General features: G+C 44.3%; 2 protein-coding genes across 2 annotated transcripts in view; one reads left to right on the top strand and one right to left on the bottom strand.

Annotated features, from left to right (window-relative positions):
* Window positions 1-23,249, top strand: part of LOC309552348 (non-selective voltage-gated ion channel VDAC1) — a 714,079-nt gene that overhangs the window by 174,574 nt on the left and 516,256 nt on the right. The window lies entirely within an intron of this gene.
* Window positions 3,796-5,147, bottom strand: LOC309552670 (putative nuclease HARBI1; the record flags this gene model as incomplete). The annotated part of the gene is made up of 2 exons (XM_082253602.1): window positions 3,796-4,587; window positions 4,710-5,147. The coding sequence occupies 2 exons, from the start codon at window positions 5,145-5,147 to the stop codon at window positions 3,796-3,798; spliced, it is 1,230 nt and encodes a 409-aa protein (XP_082109728.1).

Genomic DNA, 23,249 nt, shown 5'->3' with positions numbered 1-23,249 from the left:
CTTTGCAAAGTTCTGCCAATTTATTGAGGGCGTCATTCCTTTTATTTCGGTCAGAATAGTCCTTGGACTTCACTTGCCAAAGGCAAGGCATTTGCCTGTACATCTCGATGAATCTTTGCAGAAATTCAGGATTCGTGAACTTGTCTGTCATTGTAGCTGCAAAATAAAATTTAAATTGTTCAGACAGCATGTTGGCGGATACTGAAGTACAATGCAAACAATGCAAACTTATGGTGAAGCATTAAACATAAACCAGTGTATAGAAATCCTGACCAATAGACAAAGATAATTCGTGAGGCCTACTAGCTGCAGTAGCAACGCCAGTGTGGCAACATACAATATGAAAGATTTGCATATGAAAAATTCCGTTACTTCGGACGTTGAGGCCTACTAGCTGCAGTAGCAACGCCAGTGTGGCAACATACAATATGAAAGATTTGCATATGAAAAATTCCGTTACTTCGGACGTTGAGGCCTACTAGCTGCAGTAGCAACGCCAGTGTGGCAACATACAATATGAAAGATTTGCATATGAAAAATTCCGTTACTTCGGACGTTGAGGCCTACTAGCTGCAGTAGCAACGCCAGTGTGGCAACATACAATATGAAAGATTTGCATATGAAAAATTCCGTTACTTCGGACGTTGAGGTCTACTAGCTGCAGTAGCAACGCCAGTGTGACAACATACAATATGAAAGATTTGCATATGAAAAATTCCGTTACTTCGGACGTTGAGGTCTACTAGCTGCAGTAGCAACGCCAGTGTGACAACATACAATATGAAAGATTTGCATATGAAAAATTCCGTTACTTCGGACGTTGAGGTCTACTAGCTGCAGTAGCAACGCCAGTGTGGCAACATACAATATGAAATATTAGCATATGAAAAAGGTTCACTTACTTCGTTCGAGGTTCAGATCGATAATGTAGCAGATCAATCAGGGTAGATCGTTCGGGTCTGCCGTGTACGGTAGTGAGCATGTGCACGCACGTTGCTCCGCCTCCTTTTTTGACTCACGCAGCGATTTCTGTGTGCGTATTATCTGTCTGCGACACTGTAGGAAGGCAGCAGGTGCACGAAATGGCAGAGGAGAACGAAGAAGGGCCCAGACCAAAGGGCAAAGGGACATATGGGAGGAAGATAAAGGCAACAGCTATGTCCAGAGATGAGATGATCGATCTTGTGTATCTGCTGGAGAAGCATGATTATGACTGTAAGCTCCAATTATATGAGAGGCCCAACAGCAGGAAAGATGCCATTTTGGACAAAGTTTTGGAATACCTTAGAAAGAAGCATGGAGTAGAGAGATCAAAGGATCAAGTTAGGAAGAGATGGTCCGATTTAAAACTACGTGAACGTGATCATTTGGATCAAATCCATCTCACTATCCAAAAACGTGAGTATACATTTTAGTAGGATCTAATGTTAAAAAACTGTATTGCAGCAAATGCTGTATTGTGTCTATACATGTATGACCTCTAAATTTTTTTTTTTTTTTATTCTTACAGGAAATAAAGATAAAGCCAAACAGAGGGAGAGGCAAAAAAGAAGCAATCCTAACCAGACATGTGAAAATGATGACAAGCAGACAGAAGTGAATATTTGCAAAACTAAAAGTAGGTACCCTAGCATATATCCACATATTTTTATTCACATTAGAAAAATGCTAAACCTATGTTTTATTTCTTAAAGAGAAAAAACACAAGAAAAGAAGACTACATGAGGGTGATTCCAGCTATGCAAAATCAACAGGTGACCACACCGATGTGGACAGTGGCATAACGATGGTAGATCCAAGCACGCCAGAGTCTTGTGTTAAAGGTTGGTATTTTAATTATTTTTTTATTAAACTGTACCTATACAACCACAATGTATTCACATGGATGATATTGTAATATTGTCATATTAACTTATATTTAGAAATGCAGATGCTACACCAGAAGAGCATATGGAGGTTCAAGAAAGGACCAGTTATGACAGCAAAATGGATAACCTGTATGAAGACACTTTGGAGATTGTGGGTACAGATGTCATGAAGCCAACACATGTGGACATTGCAGAGCCTGCATCATCCTCCCGTAAGTCACATGATCATGTCTTGTTTCTGTTTGTTATGTTCTATCAAGCATATTATGGCCATTAATTAGTATTACTTTCTACACAGAGCACAGTTTGAATCAAACAACTATTGCCCGTCTGTCTGCTGATTTGCTTCACTGCTGCAATCAAGTTCACCTGATTCAGGAAGCAACTAATTCTATATTGTGTTTACTGCAAAATACGATTGATATTTTTGCAAAATTGTAGGCATACAAGGCAGCCGACATAGGAGCTTGAAGGGGGGTGGGAGGAGTTAAAAGTTTACATGATATAGTTTTAAATTCATGTTTAAGTTGTGCAAAAACATTAAGGTTATAATGTTGTTATTTCAAATAATAATGTTGAAGAGGCACAAGGTCTCCTTGCAATACTGCCCTCCATATGTGGTTGATTCTTATGTTGTGCACATATAAATATCGAACAATGGAGATTGACTTTTCATCAGAAAATATGTTCTTTTTGTTATATTTTTTTTTGGGTAGGTCGGTGGAAGGTTTGCAGGTGCAACTGTAATGAGACCCCGTTCACACTGGGGCTATCCGACTTCCCCAGGCGACCTCCGCGGTGCGAGCGCCACGAACCTCGGGGCGGCCGGCACAGACTTCATATCATTGAAGTCTATGCCGGTCGCTCCGGGTCTCCCCAAAGAAGCTCCGGACCCTGACGGAGCAACTTTTGTCGCTCCTATTAGAACGGGTCCGCAGCTTCTCTATGGAAGGCGACCTGTGAGGCGACCAGGTCACCTCACAGGTCGCCCCAGTGTGAACGGGGTCTTGCCTGAGCACCATTTGCCTACCTTGACAGACTTTTTTTCCAGTCTACATTTAGCTGGACATTGTGTGTTTACATTTTATCTCTGTTCAGCAGAGACCAAACAATCGTAAAATCATTTATGGGTAGTCTGATTGCACGCAAGTTGGTCAATTGATGAGCTTGGGTACAACCAGCCTGTCAGTTTTTTTCATTTAAACTATTGCCAGCGGAGAGAGCTTCTATCAATAATACCTGTTTGTTCTCCCGGTGGCAGGAATGGCATTCCCGCTCCTCCCTCCAGTAGAACACAACGATGCAACGGTCTGTGAGGATTGTGCATTCATACGATTTTTCATTTTGTAGGATAGACACAATTGCACCGTCTGTGGCCTACACTCCCAATGCACAAGTGTGTTATTTACATTTGGGACCATATCATGTCCTGTGTATTAATGATAATGTTTGATCAAACTAAACTAGATGGCTGTAACACAATTCTATGAATCGAAGCATATGACATCAATCGTGTACCTCCTGACAGTGCAGTATGCTATAGACAGCCACACCTAAATAGTGCAATGTTGACTTTTTTGAATAATGTTATTTAAATTTTTTTTTTTTGGAAAAGAATCAGAGCAAGAACATAATGTATGTAACCTTTATTCTTTAAAAAAAGTTTTTGAATAAAAGTGGTTCAAAAATGCAATGATTCAATAAAACACCTTTGTCATTGAAATGTGGTATATGCAAATGTCACTTCTCATAAGTACCCACTATGGAAAAGACACTTGAGCAGTTTCTTTCACCCTTTTATTTTTCAACATGCAAGAAATTGATTCAAAACAGGCAAGTACAAGATCACATATGATAACATAACAGCTGTACAAACTTAAATGGACCATGTAGCAAAGATGTTTTCTGACACATACAGTATAGCATTCTACATGTCATTCTGCCAGCTCACTGCACTGATTCCATTGAAATATGCCAGGTAATCCAGCCTGCTTTGCCGAGCACTTTGGGTTGGTAGCCTGGAAGGCACTCGGTCCACAGAAGTCAGTCCAGCAAGGCACTCCTGCCCTTCCTCGCGGTTGGATATTCCAGATCTATCACCTTCCCGATCTGGTGCTGATGCAGCATACCCCTGTACATGGCGGCGGAGGTAGTTATGAAGGACACAACATGCCAAAACAACAGTATCCACTTTATACATTGCCAAGTTAATGGCAGTTTGAAAAATGCGGAATCTGTTGGCCAGTATTCCAAACGCATTTTCTACAACCCTGCGTGCACGTGACAGCCTATAGTTGTAGATCCTCTGCTCTGTGGTCAAGCCACGCATGGGGAAAGGTTTCATCAAATGTTCTCCTAATGCAAACGCATCGTCCGCTATGAAAACGAAATTGAGACCTTCCACATTCTGAGCATTTGTTGGTAAATTCAGTGCCTCGTTCTGGAGGCGCTTATAGAACTCGGTTTGCTCAATAACACTGCCATCTGAGTAGCGCCCATTTGTACCTATATCTAAGTATAGGAATTCGTAGTTAGCGTTCACAACTGCCATCATGATAATACTAAAGAATCCCTTGTAATTATAGTAATAAGATCCGGAGTTGGCAGGTGGGGTAATGCGTACATGCTTCCCATCTATCGCACCTCCACAGTTTGGGAAGTTCCACATTTCATTAAAGTTTTTGGCCACCTCCAACCATTCCTCTGTGTTCTCGGGGAACTGTAAAAACAAATAAAAAAATATATAAATCTGTGTGCTGCCGACAGAAAACGGTTAACAACTATTATTTTAGAAAATTGCAGTTGGTATTGGTAATATCTGAGAGTAATTAGAAAAATTACCTTTATGTATTCCTTCTGTAGAGCAGTAATCAGCGCCTTGCAGGTCTCAGGAATGATCTTTCCAAGGGCCTGCGGGGATATTCCAGTTGTGAATTTTAAGTCCTGCAAGCTTCTTCCTGTTGCCAGATACCGCAGGGTGGCTATCAGCCTTTGTTCTGCACTGATTGACTCACGCATGTTTGTGTCCTGCTTCTGTATCCGGGGAGTGACAGATGACAGGAGATGCTGGAAGCAGTCATCATCCATTCTTAAATAATTGCGGAAATCATCCGGATTGTTCTCCTGAATCTCACGGATGAGATGCATGTGTGAGTACTTAGAACGGTTGAGGAGCCATTCCTTACTCCACGATCTTCGTCTTCTCTGTTGTTTTTGCTTGAGAACGTTCTGGATAGCCAGAACGCCTAGCATAGCAACTGGAAGGCTGGTATCCTCCATCTTTGCAGGTATCAGACAGAACGTGCGAGGGAACGAGTGAAATAACGCGGCAACACACGAACAATCTGAACAGCTCGTCACGAAGGCACTCAAGGCGTGGTTAGAGGGGTCACACGCACATTACATCATTTCCTCTCACACGCTACAGCGTGGTTACGCATACCCGAAGCTAAGAATTATCGTCCGAGAAAATTCGTATCGTGAGTAACCTCTCCCGTTTAGCGAATATTATTGAGAGCTGCTAGAATCCGAAAAAAAAACGGATGGAACGTCGCCCGATTTTCAGATCGTGTGTACTGGGCATAAGTTTACCTCCCAATCCAGAGAGACTGTTGGTGATGTAACCTAAGCGCTGATGACCTATATATGGTCACCTCTTTTTGGTAAGGAACCATTTAATTTTTGGTGACTCACAATTGTCCTCTTCTCACTGTAGAATAGCACTATTGAACATTGTCACTATTTTTATGCACAATAATATGGACTTTTTCTATTTTGATTTTCACGAATAGATATTGATATTTATTTACCAATGATTTATTTCAATAATTTTTGTCACGGTATTTAGCGCAACCTTTTTTGATATATGATTTCTACTGGAAGAGTCCAGACTACCGATCAATGTCTTGGAGCTCTGAGGGATCAGACTGTCTGGATCATTGCATAGATCATCTTCAGGGATGCCCAGTGCTCATTCAATCAGACAATGCCACGGCCAGGGCCTATGCCAATCACCAATGGGGCACAAGAAGTGCCCTGGCGGCTCTGGAGGTAGCCGGCATTCTAAGGTGGGCAGAATGGTTCATTCCAGCCCTCTCCGCCGTACACATTACTGGGGTGGAAAGTTGGCAGGCGAACTACCTCAGTCGGCAGGCGTTGGACCAAGGGAAGTGGTACCTTCATCCGGAGGTGTTTTATCAACTGTGTCTCCAGTGGGGCACCCCCGAGGTGGATCTGTTGGCATCTCGGCTCAACAGAAAGGTGCAGAGATTTGTGGCTCGGTCAAGGGATCCTCTGGCAGATGTCACAGATGTGCTGGTGGACCCCGTGGGGCCCAGACTCCCACCTAGGATCAAAGCGGAAGGGATTCCGGACATCCTAGTGGCACCGGACTGGCCTCGCTGGGCTTGGTATGCTGATCTAGTGCGGTTGGCCGCTGACATTCTTTGGACGCTTCCTCTCAGGGAGGATCTGCACTTCTGCAAGCAGGGTGTTGGAACTGGCGGCGTTATCCTGTCGCTCACCTTATTTGGTGATTCACAAGGATAAGGTGGTGCTTTGCCCCTGTCCGTTATTTCTTCCTAAGGTGGTCTCTGACTTTCATTAGAATGAAGACATAGTGTTGCCTTCTGTGTCCCAGGCCTAAACATCCGAAGGAAAAAATTGCTGTGCTTGCCTTGGATTTGGTTCGGGCAATTCAATTCATGCTTGATTTTATTTTGTTTTCATATTTAGGGTTATGTATGTATTTGTCTTTTATACATATATATATATATATATATATATATATATATATATATATATATATATATATATATATATATATATTTTTTTTTTTGTAATGTGTTTTTAGTTATGTTTATATGTGAATGCCTTTCGGGTGTCAACCCCACAATGGATGAATTTTATTTACATATATGCAAAAGTAAGTTTATATAATCTTGCTCACATACTTTTTTTCTAATTTATTTATCGTTTTAATCTGATTAAATGATATTTAATTAAGCATTCTAGTTGTGGTAAATTATCTCCCTCGTTGGAGATCTTTTCTAAATTCATAACGGGTCTATGCAATTTCTTCAGACCTGCTGAAAAAGAATTGTGTCATTAGATATGTCTAAGCTGGCCCGCTGCGGTTTTGTAAACAAGGCTTGGTTCCCTGAGTGATGTTGAACACGAGGCTTGGTCTGCACTTCCTGTGTGTGGTTCTGAGCCGAGGTTTACATCGAGGCTTGGCAAGCATGACTGAGTTAATAACAAGTCAGTGTATTCAAAACGAGGCTTGGAATGCACGCCTCGTGGCCATCTTTACCGAAACAGGAAGTGTACCAGTTCCTGGCAGAGAGACCCAGCACGCGCGTCTAATTGGGTGGTTCACCCTCTGAAAGGTATATTAATCAACAGCACTTAGAGTGGGACACCCCAGATGATTTTTACTTGGGCAAAATGCGTCGCGTCTACTGCAAATGCTGGAAGGTTTCTTTGTACAAGCGCTTTATCAGATTTCTTGTAAGTGTGTTTTTCCTTTATTATTAAATGGCTTTTAAGGGTACACACTGTGAGTTTTTAATTTCCTTGAGTGCCTCGTGGGAGAATTTCTTGCTATAGTTACCTGTGGTTATCCTCCTCTTAATCTGTGGATGATAAGATATGGATTGAAGTATCATCTTTTAAAGGATTTGCAATATCTGCCACACCACAGGGATATGTGTTTCCTTTGTATGCCTGAATGACCCAAAAAGTATATACTTACTTGGGTCCACTACATCTGGTAAGCCTTTGATCTACCTGTTCCATCAGTGGTGGTTGCATTCCTAAGATGCATCAAGAGGAATTATCTGCACCTTGCACTTTTGTGGTGGATGTATAATGAACTATTCCTATGATGGACTATTTTTGTTTTCACTGCTTTTAAGTTTTTTGTTTTTTTTTCTTTTTTTCAAAGTTTTTATATTGGGTGTTCACAAGAAAAGTACAGTAAAACATTCAACAAACCTATACAAGCTGGTTTATAAAAACCTCAAAGTAATGCCAACATGGCAAGTTAAGTATTGAAGTGTCACTTGGATGGATATCACATATACTAGACAGGGTTTTAGATTAAACAATACTAGAAAGGATTATGGAAAGAGTATCTGTTCATATAAAGAAGACAGAAGTGTACCTTGTGGAACATCTCTTGAGGGTAATTTTTGCAGCAGAGCCATCTTTGAAGGCAATCATTTGTAGGCATAGACCTCCTTGGTCTGTCTGATTACCTCCTCAAGTTCAGGAACCTCGTCCGACTGCCCTTTTTTTCATTCTTGTTGCTCTAGCTGCAAAAAGAATCAGCATTGAGATTGGTCTGATGGAGGGGTGGATTTGTCTGCCCCAACACTTAGAAAAGCTAGAGCTGGGTTTTTTTTTTTTTTTTTATGAGATTGCCCGTAACTTTGGCTATCAACCTAAAAACTGCTGACCAAAAGATTTGTAAGTGGGGACAGGACCATGTCATGTGTATTATCATGCCTACCTGGCTGTCGCACCTCCCAACAAGTGTTAGTGCGTTTTTTGGAAAATGTGGCTATCCGGTTAGGCGTAACTTTTGGGCTGTTTCCCAATAGTTAGAGCATCTGGTGTACTGAAAGTTACTCTTGATAGCTTTTACCCATTGATCCTCTGAGATAGGGACATTGAGGTCTCTCTCCCCCTTGAGCATTTGAGGGATCTTGGTGAACTTTTGTTTTGGCCTACAATAAATTATAAAATAGTGAAATACCTTTATTATTGGTATGTTCCATATTCCAGAAATTCCAGGCAGGGGCTGGTAGGAGAACATGAGTAATTTGAGTAGATTGTAATACATGCTTAATTCTCAGGTAAGTGAACATTTCTTTTCTGTGGCAAAAGATTTGTCAGAGTAGCAAAGGGAATGATTCCTTATGTCGTGGTTAAGTCTGATGTAGTAGTTATACCTCGGTTGGTCTATTCCCCGGAAGGACACGTCCTTCGTAAGGAATTTCAGAGAATCTAGGGGGATCTGCACTATTACACAATATTTGGAGTCCTGCGATTTGAGATGTCAGCACTTTCCAAGCTGTTATACAGTGCCTTGCGAAAGTATTCGGCCCCCTTGAACTTTGCGACTTTTTGCCACATTTCAGGCTTCAAACATAAAGATATAAAACTGTAATTTTTTGTGAAGAATCAAAAAGTGGGACACAATCATGAAGTGGAACGAAATTTATTGGATATTTCAAACTTTAACAAATATAAAAAACTGAAAAATTGGGCATGCAAAATTATTCAGCCCCTTTACTTTCAGTGCAGCAAACTCTCTCCAGAAGTTCAGTGAGGATCTCTGAATGATCCAATGTTGACCTAAATGACTGATGATAAATAGAATCCACCTGTGTGTAATCAAGTCTCCGTATAAATGCACCTGCACTGTGATAGTCTCAGAGGTCTGTTTAAAGCGCAGAGAGCATCATGAAGAACAAGGAACACACCAGGCAGGTCCGAGATACTGATGTGGAAAAGTTTAAAGCCGGATTTGGATACAAAAAGATTTCCCAAGCTTTAAACATCCCAAGGAGCACTGTGCAAGCGATAATATTGAAATGGAAGGAGTATCAAGACCACTGCAAATCTACGAAGACCTGGCTGTCCCTCTAAGCTTTCAGCTCTTACAAGGAGAAGACTGATTAGCGATGCAGCCAAGATGCCCATGATCACTCTGGATGAACTGCAGAGATCTACAGCTGAGGTGGGAGACTCTGTCCATAGGACAACATTCAGTCGTATACTGCACAAATCTGGCCTTTATGGAAGAGTGGCAAGAAGAAAGCCATTTCTTAAAGATATCCATAAAAAGTGTCGTTTAAAGTTTGCCACAAGCCACCTGGGAGACACACCAAACATGTGGAAGAAGGTGCTCTGGTCAGATGAAACCAAAATCGAACTTTTTGGCAACAATGCAAAACGTTGTTTGGCGTAAAAGCAACACAGCTCATCACCCTGAATACACCATCCCCACTGTCAAACATGGTGGTGGCAACATCATGGTTTGGGTCTGCTTTTCTTCAGCAGGGACAGGGAAGATGGTTAAAATTGATGGGAAGATGGATGGAGCCAAATACAGGACGATTCTGGAAGAAAACCTGATGGAGTCTGCAAAAGACCTGAGACTGGGACAGAGATTTGTCTTCCAACAAGACAATGATCCAAAACCTAAAGCAAAATCTACAATGGAATGGTTCACAAATAAACATATCCAGGGGTTAGAATGGCCAAGTCAAAGTCCAGACCTGAATCCAATCGAGAATCTGTGGAAAGAACTGAAAACTGCTGTTCACAAATCCAACCTCACTGAGCTCGAGCTGTTTTGCAAGGAGGACTGGGCAAAAGTTTGTCTCTCGATGTGCAAAACTGATAGAGACATACCCCAAGCGACTTACATCTGTAATCACAGCAAAAGGTGGCACTACAAAGTATTAACTTAAGGGGGCTGAATAATTTTTGCACGCCCAATTTTTCAGTTTTTTATTTGTTAAAGTTTGAAATATCCAATAAATTTCATTCCACTTCATGATTGTGTCCCACTTGTTGATTCTTCACAAAAAAATTACAGTTTTATATCTTTGTTTGAAGCCTGAAATGTGGCAAAAGGTCAAACTTCAAGGGGGCCGAATACTTTCACAAAGCACTGTAGCTGGAGAGATGGTCGGGTGGGTTTGAAAATAATTTCCCCTCAATTTAGGGCTTATTAGAAGCAGATTCTGTAAAGTGTTTGGGAAAACTGTTTCAAGGTTGGGCAAGGGTTTGGAATGCGTGGGGAGGAGCCAGCATCTAAGTTGGTCTAGGATAGAAGCTAGATAATAGTCTTTTATAATAGGAAGTCCCATGCCCCTGGCTTGTTTTGTTTTTCATCAGTAATTTACTGTGTATTCTAGTTTTTTTGCTGGCCCAAATAAAGTCTGAGATAAGGGATCGCATTTTTGAGAAGAAAGATTTGGGTTTTGGATCTGTAACGTTCGAAAATAGTATAAAATCTGGGTAAGAATAACATTTTTACAGCAGCCAAATTGTCCATACCATGACAGAATTTCCTCAATCTAGTGGTTTCTGAGTTAATTTCTGCTACTAGGGGCCAGAAATTGGTATGGAAGAGATCAGATGTGTCAGGAGTGAGCGTAATACCCAAAGAAGTGATCGATTCAGAGGCCCATTGAAATGGGAAATGTTTAGTCAAGAGTCTTTTTGTGTCCTCATCAATCCCAGCTTCCAAGATTTGGGATTTGGAGGCATTTATTTCATAGTACGAGACAGCGTTGAATTGTTGTAGGAGATCCTGTGCAGCTGAGAGTGACTGGAGGGGGTCCGTCATGGTAAGTATCATGTCATCTGCAAATAATGTTTTTTTGTGTTGTACACCTTTAGACATAATTCCCTGTATCTTTGGGTTTGATCTGATCTTTTCTGCTAAAGGTTCCATGAGAAGGTTGAATATCAGGGGTGATAGTACACGCCAAGGCTGTCCACTGTTTGTGATTTTAAAGGGAGAAGAAAACATTGCCTCACATGGCACATGTGCAGAGGGGGAGGAATAAAGTGCCAGTATGGCTGAGCATATAGGGCCCTGAAAACCGAATTTCTCGAACACCCGAAGCAGGTATCCCCAATGAACCCTGTCAAAGGCCTTCTCTGCATCCAAAGCGAGAAGCAGAGAAGGCCTTTTCGTCTTCCTGGTCAAATGGATGAGATTGATCATGCGTCTAGTTGCATCGGGTGCCGGACGTCCTGATATAAAGCCTACTTTGTCTTGGTGGATCAAAAAAGGTAGGATTTTAGTCTGTTAGCTATCAACTTGGCGTATATTTTAATGTTGACATTTAATAATGAAATAGGCCTAAAATTTTGTGGAATGGTGGGGGCTTTCCCTGGTTTATGCAGGGTAACTATAGCAGCTAGCAGCATTTCTGGAGGAAATGCAGAACGTTTGGTGGCGGCAGTCAAAAACTTTCAATAGATGTGGAACTAACAGTTGGTGAAAGGTTTTGTAATATTCTGATGAGTAACTGTCTGGTCCTGGGGCCTTACCATTGGGTAGGGATTTTAAAACCTTTTCTATCTCTTGTGGTGTGAATGGAGCATTCAGGAGATCTAGATCTTTAGGTCTTAGGCCCCTTTCACACATGCTGTCCGTTTGTCCGTTTTTCAACCATCCGTTGACGGATGAAAAACGGACATCAATGTATCTCTATGTAAAAACTGATGACAATGGATGATCATCAGTTAACATAAGTTTTCATCCGCTTCCGTCAATGTCCGTTTTTTTGAACGGATGAATGCCCTATTTTTCATCAGTCAAAAAAACGGATCGGACGAAAAACGGATGACAACTGATGAAAAACTGACGAAAAACGGATGACAACTGACGAAAAACGGATGACAACTGACGAAAAACGGATGACAACTGACGAAAAACGGATGACAACTGACGAAAAACGGATGACAACTGACGAAAAACGGATGACAACTGACGAAAAACGGATGACAACTGACGAAAAACGGATGAAAAACTGATGAAAAATGGATGAAAAACTGATGAAAAATGGATGAAAAACTGATGAAAAATGGATGGAAACCTGATACATTTTGACGTGACTGAACTGATTAACTGAACGGACCGTATGTGTGAAAGGGGCCTTAACGTGGGCAGCGAAATTGACTGATCTTATCGGGCGTCGGCTGTGGCATATCTGTGTCACAAATATACATGAAGTCTGACATTAAATATAGCTCTATGAGCTAAAAGATGTGTTAGACCTGTTGCACATGGGAGGTAAAAAAAAAAAAGCCATGTTTTTTACTGATCTAAACACAGGTGCATTGTTGTTTATGAAACAACATGCTCAGCTGCATAAAGATCAGCAGCAATGAGTACATAGTCCTAAAATAAAAATGGAAAATGTAATGACTGAGTGCAGTAATTAATGCTTGTATGCATGTAAACGTGCGTATATAGTGAAACTCTGGCAACTGGAGGAAGAATTTTACGCATGTATACACATTTGCACATTAATGCAACTTTAAGGAACATTTTACTCAGGATCTTTTGCCAACAAGATCCTGAGTATAAACATCAGTAAATTATCATGGCCTTGCACAATTTAACCACTTGCCGACCGCCCCACACAGATTTAATGCAGCAGGGCGGCTCGGCTGTGCAAAATCACGTAGATCTGCGATCCCGATGTGGTCTGATTCGGCTCAAAACCAGTCACCAGATGCAGGCCAATGATTTTTGGCCTGGATCTGGTGATCGGTTCTGGCCAATGGCATCATGTCTTCTGCTTGTGTAATGTTAACACAGGCAGGAGAAGTGATTCTGGCGACTGGATCCACCAGGATAGAGCCGACATAGTGAGATGGCTCAAACGGATCTTGTGGTCCAACGACCATGGATCCCTGTTCCATTTTGCCAGAATCTTTTTGCAGAGGCCTCGAGTCCAGAATCTTTTTGCAGAGGCCTCGAGTGAGACTGAGCAAACGGGACTGCCTCAAAGGTCGATACCATCAGACACAGGGCTCTCATGCAAGTTCGTAGGGAGGACTGATCGGTTTCCAACAGCAACCTGATCGCCCTTTGCAACTTCTGAAGTTTTTCCAATGGAAGAAAGACCTTTGCCAAGGCGGAGTCTAGAGTCAGCCCCAGAAAAGTAACCCGTACGGAAGGAGTCGGAGCAGATTTTTTAAATGGATCGTCCACCCGAATTCCTCGAGGGTATGAACCGTAATTGAGAGGTCACCCAACAGATCTGAGTGAGAACCTGCTCGTAGCAGGAGATCGTCCAGATATCCCAAGATCGCAATCCCTCTCTGACGTAATAAGGCCAGCACCGGGGCCAGGACCTTGGTAAAAACTCTGGGAGTGGAAGCGAGACCAAAGGGTAACGCCACAAACTGAAAATGCTCCTCTGCCACCACAAAGCAGAGGAATCGCTGGTGTCACTCGAAGATGGGGACGTGCAAATGCGCATCTTTGATATCAAAGAAAGGCAGAGGCGCCTCTAAGTGTAGACTTTTGTGATACGTTTAATAGATAAAATGATGCACTTACATCTGCAAGCATATGCTCATGTCAAGGAAACCCATAGGAAAAGTTTCGATGTAGGAAAGTGATGAAGAATGGTCATCCAGTCCTAAGCATCCATCTCGCTGGAGCCGAGATCCCCTCGCCGTGGCCGGCAAGTACGGCGGAGCTGGAAACAAGAAGCAGGCTCGGTATGGTAACTAAAGCGAGGCTTGGTTGATGGTCGGATAAGGATGACGTCATCTTTGATATCGAAGATGACGCCAGAAAATCCCTGATTTCAAAGATGCCACCACCAACCGAATAGACTCCATTGGAAACTTCTGCATCCACACAAAGTGGTTCAGAGCCTTGAGATCCAGGATTGGATGCACCTTGCCCTCCTTTCTGGGCACTGTGAACAGGTTTGAACAGAAACCTTGAAAGCATTCCTGCGGAGGAACCTGCACAATCACTCCTTCAGCAAGGAGATCCTGCACAGCCTCCTGGAGATCCTTCAAACAATCTGGAGACAGGCCTAGATTTGACTCGAACCTGACCACGGCCGGGACTGAAATTCGATCTTGTACCCAGAACGAATCAGTTTGTGAACCCACTTGTCGTGAATGAAGGAAATCCAGGGTTTCTGAAAGAAGCGCAGATGCCCCCCCCCCCCCACCCCAGAAATGGGTGAGGGCGCCCCTTCATGCTGAAGAGTACTTGTCCGCAGAACCGGACTGACTGGTCTTGGGTTTGCCCCAGGACTTCTTAGTCCCTCCAGAAGCTCTGAACGGCTTACCTTTTTCTTGCGCCCCGGAGGCACGAAAAAATTGTCTATGAGCGGTGAAGGAAGGTCCCCGCCTTTTATGGGGAGCTTTACCTTTGGAGGATTGAGGAAGAAGAGTACTCTTCTCACCAGTCAGACCTTTGAGCAACTCATCCAGCGAGTCGCCAAATAATCGCTCTCCCAGAAAAGGAAGATCTGTTAAGGCCTTCTTGGAAGCCTAGTCAGCTGACCAGCTTTTCAGCCACACCATGCCTCTAAAGGAAATCCCCCACAGCTGACACTCTGGCCACCAGGGGAGCCGCATCCAAGGACGCATCACACAGGAACACCATGGCCTGGGCCATCTGGTCCATAGTTCACCAGGAGCTGATGGAACTTATGTCACCATCCAAGTTCCCTTTCAGAACCTTCATCCATTCCGTAACCGTCTGAAACCAGACACAAAAAACAGTTTTAGGATAGAACCAACCAACACATGAAGATAGCGGGAAAGGGATTCCACCCGCCTGTCCACCGGATCCGAAAAAACGGGGAATCTTCCACAGGCGCTATAGTAGATTTGTTCAACTTGGAAATAGGAGGATCCACCTTAGACGGTACCGTCCAACAGTTGGAAACCGTCTCCGTAAAGGAATAACGGCGTTTAAAGTGCTTAGGCACTACTAGTACGTGCTTGATGCGCCGCCATTGGTCATTAATAATATTGTGAAAATTCTCAGGACAAGGAAAAATCTTGATTTTTGGGTCTTGCGGGGTCCAGAAAAGACACCCGTGTCCCTGCCGGCATGGGCTCATCTGCCATTTTTAAAGTTTCCCTTACTGAAACAATCAGGGCTTCCACCAAGGCACCTTCCCGCGCTGCAGCTGAAGAGGACAGGTCCTCATCACCATCCGATTGCGAGGACAGTGACCCTTCAGGTAGGGGGGGCGTCCGTGGTGACCATATCCATCTCTGAATCAAAGGACCCCCACCAATGATGGTGAAGGCAGCCACCATTTGTGGCTAGTAACCTTTTACATTACAAAATCGACCTTGGTCGCCAGGCTTTCCAGTGCTGCTGAAATTGCGGCCTGTGACTGCGATCCAGAAGGTCTGGTAGTCGCACTAAGGGGGTCTGAGGGTGAAATCACCACCTGGGACTCCATAGTAATGCACAGAAAAAAAGGAGTACTGTCACTTTAAGAGCGCCGATCGCGGTCGCGGTCCCCGCCTATCACTGCACCTGCGGAGTCCCCCTTAAATATATACAGATAGCAGAGTGCGCAGGGATATGTCCATAAAGACCCCAGTACTGTACCACCTTCAGAGAAAACCTCCTGAATCGATCTGCAGCAGGAAAGTGAGAGTCACAGGAAATTACATCAGCCTGGTATGTGAAAGGTCACGCTGTCTGTGTAGCTCCATAGGGCTACACAAAAATGGCTGCCAATACAAGTCTATGGGAAACACAGGGAAAATGGCTGCCCCATAAAAGTCAATAGGAAAAACAGTTCTATTGCCCACACTAAAGATGGCGGCGCCCACAGGTGCCATGCGGTCAGGGACCCCCAATATGAATGACACAATGGATCAACAACCAGACCCATCAGGAAAAGGTAACATTTTCACCCCCCTCCCCCAAGGTGCCAGGCGCCGAAACAATAGCACCCCCAAGGGGGCAGGAGAGGGGGGCAAGGCACAGGGCCGGGTAGCCTGACAGGCCAGGGGGGATCTTTAAGGAAGCAAGGTCCCATTATCGCCAGGAGAGGGCCCACGTCCCCCCCTTAGACCACTAGGGGACAAGGGGGGGGCTGCATTTACCATGGACCGGGTGGGCTCTACTCTGGAAAGGCCACCTCCCACCAGGAGTGGGGGTGCTGCCAGCCAAGGGGTATGCTGCAACTCAGGGCATTCCAGGTTGTCGTGTTCCAGCGAGACATCCACTCGCAGGCATGTCCCCATCCAAAAAGTGGCTCTGTCATGGCGAGGCCTAGTGTGGGACTATTTAACCTGCTCACACTTCTAGGCCAGGCCGGGAGACCTTAAGGATCTATATTTAGTGCGAAACCTCAGCCGGCATTGCTTGTAGATCACCAGGAGCATCCCCCTAAAAAATAACTAGCAAGTGAGTAAAGATAAATAAAACAAAATAGTCTGAAAAGAATAAAAAAACCTGAGACTGAAGTCCGAGCAGGAAACCTAGGTCCTACTCCTTCACTAGGCAGAAACAAACTGTTTTGCTGGAGCAGGGTGTGTGGGTTTCTGCCTATAGGGACAGCCTTGTGGGCATGGTGAATTTTTTTTCACTGCCTAGTACTACTCCTGCAGGGGGCAGCATAACCCAATGGCTAAGAAGTATGAGAGTTGCGTCTGTCAATGGACGATGGAGAAGGTGTAATTGGGGAGGGGTTGTACTGCCCGGCCATTTTAGCATCTCAAGAAAGGAGATAGACAGTCAAACTAAAAGCTGCATAAATTCAAGAAAATGTACCATAGTTTGTAGATGCTATAACTTTTGCACAAACCAATTAAAATACGCTTTTTTGAATTTTTTTTTTTTTATCCGGAACGTGGCTGAATACGTTTTGGCCTAAATGTTTGACAAAAACTAAGTTTATTGGATTTCTTTTTATAAGAATGTTGCAAAAAATATAAGTCCCAGTGGTGAATACAACCAAAAAAAGCTCTATTTGTGGGTAAAAAAAGAAAGCTAATTTTGTTTGGGTATAGCGTTTCTTGACCGCGCAATTACCAGTTAAAGCAGCACAGTGCCAAATTGCAAAAAGTGCTCCGGTCATTAAGGGGGTAAAACCTTCCTGAGTGTTCCTGTACTACTTCAAGGCAACTTGTATCCGACTTGTGCCCATAGACTTCAATGGGAGTCACCTCCAAGTCGGATCCTTATCTATGGTCAAGCGGCTGTGTCAGACTTTCCAGGAAGAAGAAGGAAAATTACCCAAGCATTCCCCACATTGCACAGAAACAAAGAGAGAAAACAGGCGCCTCTGAGTAAAGACTGTGGCTTTAATGGGCAAACAATAATAAAAACTTACATCAAGGTAAGCGATAGTAGACAAGGTGGGTCCTACCGATGTCCGTGTGGGGGCTTGGGGTCACCGCTGGAGTTGTACCAGACATGACGACTATGTAGCTGAAAGTCCTCTTCTGAAAGCCAAATTATTGGACAAAGGTTATCCGGCCCACCTGGTAGATCAAGCATATCACTTGTAGCTTACAGACCCCCTCCTGCCAAATCCCAAGACACATTTGATCAATCCATCCGTTTCACTACCAAATTTCATTACAAACACAAAAAAATGGCACAAATCCTTCGCAAACACTGGCCTATACTCTTGGAGGACCCCCATCTCAAATCAGTCCTTCCAAGCATACCCAGAGTCACATATAGAAAGGCACCCAACCTGAAAAATAAAATTGCACCCAGCAAGCTAAAAACCATCAGGGATGTCACCCCTAGGACATGCCTTCTACCCTTAAAAGGCATGTATCGGTGCAACAAATCCTTGTGCAAAACTTGTGCACATGTTATACATGGCAAAAAACTATTCCACACCCAAAATAAAACATGGAAGCTCTAGGCTGATGGGCAGTAGGCACTGAAGAGGGGCTTTGAGGTGGGTAGGATGTTGGCATTGGTGCTGTGGGGAGGTGTGAAGAACTGTACCCAGAAAGGGGAAAGATGAGATGGGAGGGAGGAAGGTGTTGTGGCAAGGTAGGTGGGAAAGAGACACTTTTACTACAGGGGTGAGGTGGGGATATCCTGTATCGCTGTCCAGAGGCAAACGGGAGAGTGCAGCAGGGGGTGAGCACATTGGAAGGGCCAGGGGTCTGACACCCTGGGCAAGGCAGCAGCTGGCACTGCAGCATGTTTTTTTTGTTTGTTTTTTTTTGGGGGGGGGGGGGGCGCATGAGATATCAGGGAGGTTAACTTTCAGGAAGGTAAGGTTCTGAGCAGATGGGCATGGCCCAAGGAGGTAAGATGGAAATACATTGGCTTTTTATTTTTTCAAGCACATTCCTCCAAATTATTTTTAATGCTAAAGGACAGTGCTTGAGAAAACTAAAGGTTGTTCAGCTAAGGTTTACATGTGCTTTAATTGTAAATGTGGTGTGGGAAACCTGCGTTCTGTGCATATTTCCTGTACTGTGCTCAAAATGTACTGCAATTGCAATCTGCAGCGGGTGTCAATGCTACCTTAAAGGCACCCCAAACACAAGTGCGTTTGTCTGCGCTGGCTCGCATGGTATAGTAGTACGTTTGTCTGTGCTGGCTCGCATGGTATAGTAGTACCATGCAATCTGGCTGCTGCATTTTAAAAAGTAGTGCATTCACTATTTTTGCCACGGTCCCACACAATTTCAGCTTATTCAAATTAATGGGCACCCAGGTCGCATTTGAATCGCATAGAAATGCACAAAGGGTTTGTGACAGGCCTAGCCGAGACAGGGGCTTTTGGAGAGGACTGGGAGCAAGCCTCTTACCCACTGATTATGGGCCCTGACATTTAGGGAACAATACTGTTTGGAAGGTGTATGCCTGAGGGATCAGTGGAGTGGTCTTGTCTCCGATTCAAGTTCATGTCTCCCCAAAACACACAGACTCTGGGAACTGGAGGTTCCCTATCCACATTTAGGGCCATTATGCCTCAAACCAGCAATTACTGTAGATGTTAAAGTAATCTGCACAAACCAGGTGGGTCCCCTGCCATAATGTATTTATTGTAAGTAGTTCTCCTGCTATAGTCTGTTGCCTACTAGTCTGAGGTGGGGTGAGATCATGGTTTGCAATGTTATTTGTGCTAATTATCTCACATATTGTCTGCTAGAAAACTATTGAGGGATGCGTTTACACTTTTGTAATAATGTGTACTGTACTTTGTGAGCTTGATACTGGCAAGTCTGACCTGCAATGAGATCCCTGATTGTCCAGGTGGCTAGTTTAATTAACCTAATGTTTATAATGATAATTATATTTCTGCATACAGTCGCGTTTGCATATGATAATGTGATCAGCCTCACCTAACTGCGTAGTGTATAAAACACCTGTAATCTTATTCAATAAAGAATTCCAGTTTTGCAGCTAAACGAGTCCCGTCTAGTTCTTGGTTGCAATATGAATATAAATTCTAATATTTATGTTCAGACTGGAGGAAGTGGTATACTGATAGAAGATCTCAAGTGGAGAGTGGGACGGTTCCGTCGCAGCATTCCTATGCGAGTCATGGTGTGAACTGGCCCTTAGGAGTTTTATATGAGTTTGACAAGTCTGTTTTAGTGAAGTTCCTCTACCCTTGGCCAAGCCATTGTCGGCGCTCTCTCCTCCCCCCCTGCAGCGGCTCACTGACACAATGGAGCTTGAGCTGTGGAATCATGTGACCAGTCTGAACCAGATTAAAAATAGGTAAGTACACATATCTTTTTTTATAAAGGTTAGGCGATAGGTAGGAGGGAAGGACTATTTTTAAGAGTAGAGTGTGTAGCCTTTGCTTTGACCCAACCTTCTGAATAACACTCCTTGATGCTTTGGTAAAAATTGTTTTGTTATATGCCCTATAACTGTGCACAGAGCAAAGGTGTGCCTTGCACTGATAATAAACACTTATTTACACATTAATAGGATCCATACTCTTGCTAGAGTGCTACAGTAGCTGATGCAACTGGAATAAATTTAACCTGTTTGCTGTTGCTGTCAATCAGCAAAGACAAGGGAGGTTTACAGACAGGGCTTCAAAAGCAGGGGCCAGTAATGAACAGACTGAAAAGTACTTCCACATGGGTTGTATTGAGATCTGCCTGGAGCTGGGGCCACCAACCTCACCCCTCCCCTCATTCTCTCCATGGTCATAGTGTCTGCCACCCACCTCGCCATAGCACGGACCTTCCATTCACCTTAATATTCCTCTTCACAGTGCCTCCCATCTGCCAGGTGATGCGTTGACCTGAGTTCTGCTTGGAAGGGGGATGGAGGCCCACCTTGCATCCCCCTCAATCATAGGGCCACTCGTCTAGACCCTTCTCCCCATAAAAGCACCTATCTGCCATCAACCCTACCCCCTGGTCACAGTCTCCCCCAGGACTTGATAAAGGAGTGCGCATGCCCGACAGCGGCATGTTGCGCATGCTCTGAAACGCGTAGTGAAGCCCGGATATGCCCACACAGCCCTCATTGTCTGTGACGTCAGACGCTGCCGGCCGCCGCTCCAGCTTTCCGCAGTTTCACCGCCGATCCGACCTGGAAGTCACCTGAGTCTACCCCCAGGCCTCTCCCAGACGATCGGACCGCACCGGAACCAGAGCAGGCTCCCAGCCATTGGACTATACCACGCAGCGCACTTCAATGAATTTACAGATGTGACATAACTTTTTTGTTCAATAAACCTGTTTTACTGCACTCAAGAGGCGCTTTTCCCCTTTCTTTCATGCCTGAAACAGAGCTGCTTCGCTCACCCGGATAGCAGCCCAGAGTGCCGACCAGCCCAACCCCCTCCATCCACTTTAAGAACTGTGGATCTACACCCCTGCTTCTCCCCTCCCTGAACCGAGACTAGCCCATCACCACTACTCTGTATCACAGGCACACGAACCCTCCATCCAATCCTTTTTAAGGTTATCCAAGTTCTCATTTTTCCGATGTGCCAGTGCCTTAATTGACCACCACCTGACCATTCGTTCTTAGTTGCAGCCAGCAAAAGGACTAGCACCCCCTGTGAGCGCCTAAAATATACTCTCCATTTACAGTCTCCCCCAGCCACTACCAGAACCCCTCATGATACACATACAATATATATCAACACAACCTTCCTGCTGTCCAATTTCACGCACCTGCTCCTGTTCACAATGCCACTGCCCTGTTATTCACTCCCACCCCCTCCCAAAACACCACGCTTCCCTACCCTCACACTTCTGGTCACTGTACCTGCCTAAACCCCCTCTTGTGGTGTCTGTATTAGTGTCTTCCCTCCCACCTACTCCTCAAGGATAGGCATAGAACCCACCTTCCACCCACCTGGTCACCTTGCCTCCCTCTCTCTGACCTGACCACCTAGGTCACAACACTGCATACCACTCACAGCACCTGTAACTGGGTGCGTGTTCATTTGCAGTGTGATTTTAGCAGACTTCATTTGAATCGGCTGCAAATCACCCCGGCATGCACTACTTTCGAAAACGCTGCACCAAATCACATGGTACTGCAGTACACTGTTCTGGGCATACGCCCCTGAACACATGGTGCCTTAAATGCAAGTACCACTCGGTGCAGCATCCAGCTATGGCACATTTCTACCTGCCATAAACTTTGACAGGCTTCTGGCACCAGGGCTGAACACTACACCTTTGCCTCCTGAGTGTACTAAAACACAAGGATTGTATGCACATGGTCTAAATGGTTAGTTTGCAAGTAGCTTTTGAAATTACTTTAGCATGTTTATTTAAAATGGAACTTCACTCTCCCAATCAACATTGATTATTTTTAATCCTTGTGCTGCTAGCATTAGTAAATCGATAGGAAAGTATGTCATATTTACTTGTTTTAAACTTTTTTTTTTTTTTTACATTTCTTCAGTTACTTCTTGGTTTTATGCCTAGGCAAATGTCCTACATCCCAGGAGTCTTAGGAGGGGAGGAGGGGTTTTCACAGCTATGGCATCACAGGTTGATCTTGTCATGAAACAAGTTGCTAGCCACAAACGGCCGCTGCCTTCTGACTCAGAGACTGCTATTGTCACCATGGACAATCCCCTCCCTGAGGGATCCCTGTCCTCGCAAATGGAGTGCGAAGAGGACCTGTCCTCCTCAGCCGCAGCACAGAACGCGCTGTGGTTGAAGCACTGATTTGTTCAGCGAGGGAAACTTTGCTTTTGACTGATGAGCCCACACAGTCAGGAACACCCAGAAATCGGGTCAGGTGTTTCCTTGTCCCAAGGAATTTCACAATATTGTGAATGAACAACAGGGGCGCAATAAGCACGTGCTGGTTGTGCAAAAGCGCTTTAAACACTGTTATGCCTTTGTTGACTCGGTCTCAACCCGCTGGACAAAATAAGATTGAGCCGATTCACAAGGTCAACGCTCTATTGGTGGCTTCAGTCACAGATAGGGCGGAGTGCTGGACAACCTCTGTGCCTAGGGAGTCAGGTCGACAGAGGAGTCTTCTTTCCTGATCAATGTTCTGGAACTGTGAGCAATCAAGCTTGTCTGATCTATTTAACAAATCGGCCACGCGGTCTCCCGGGTTCGGATCCATTTGGACAATGCCACGGCCTACATCAATCATCAAGGGGGCACAAAGGGTGTCCGGGCAACCCAGGAGATGGCAGAGATTCTGACGTGGGCAGCAGTATATGTTCCGGCTCTCCCTGCAGTTCACATTCCGGGAGTGGAGAATTGGCAAGTGGATTACCTGAAATGTCAGGTTCTGGATCATGGGGAATTGTCCCTTCATCCGGAGGTATTTCGTCTCCCGTCTGTCCGTTAAGGGACCCCGGAGAAGGTGTTGAGGGATAGAGGTCTTTCTGACTCGTGATTCCGACACTTTTGAAG

Source organism: Pelophylax lessonae, assembly GCF_965119305.1.
Source record: "Pelophylax lessonae genome assembly, chromosome: 4".
Taxonomy (NCBI): domain Eukaryota; kingdom Metazoa; phylum Chordata; class Amphibia; order Anura; family Ranidae; genus Pelophylax; species Pelophylax lessonae.
Note: the sequence above shows the minus strand (reverse complement) of the source record. Positions and strands in the feature narration are given on the sequence as shown.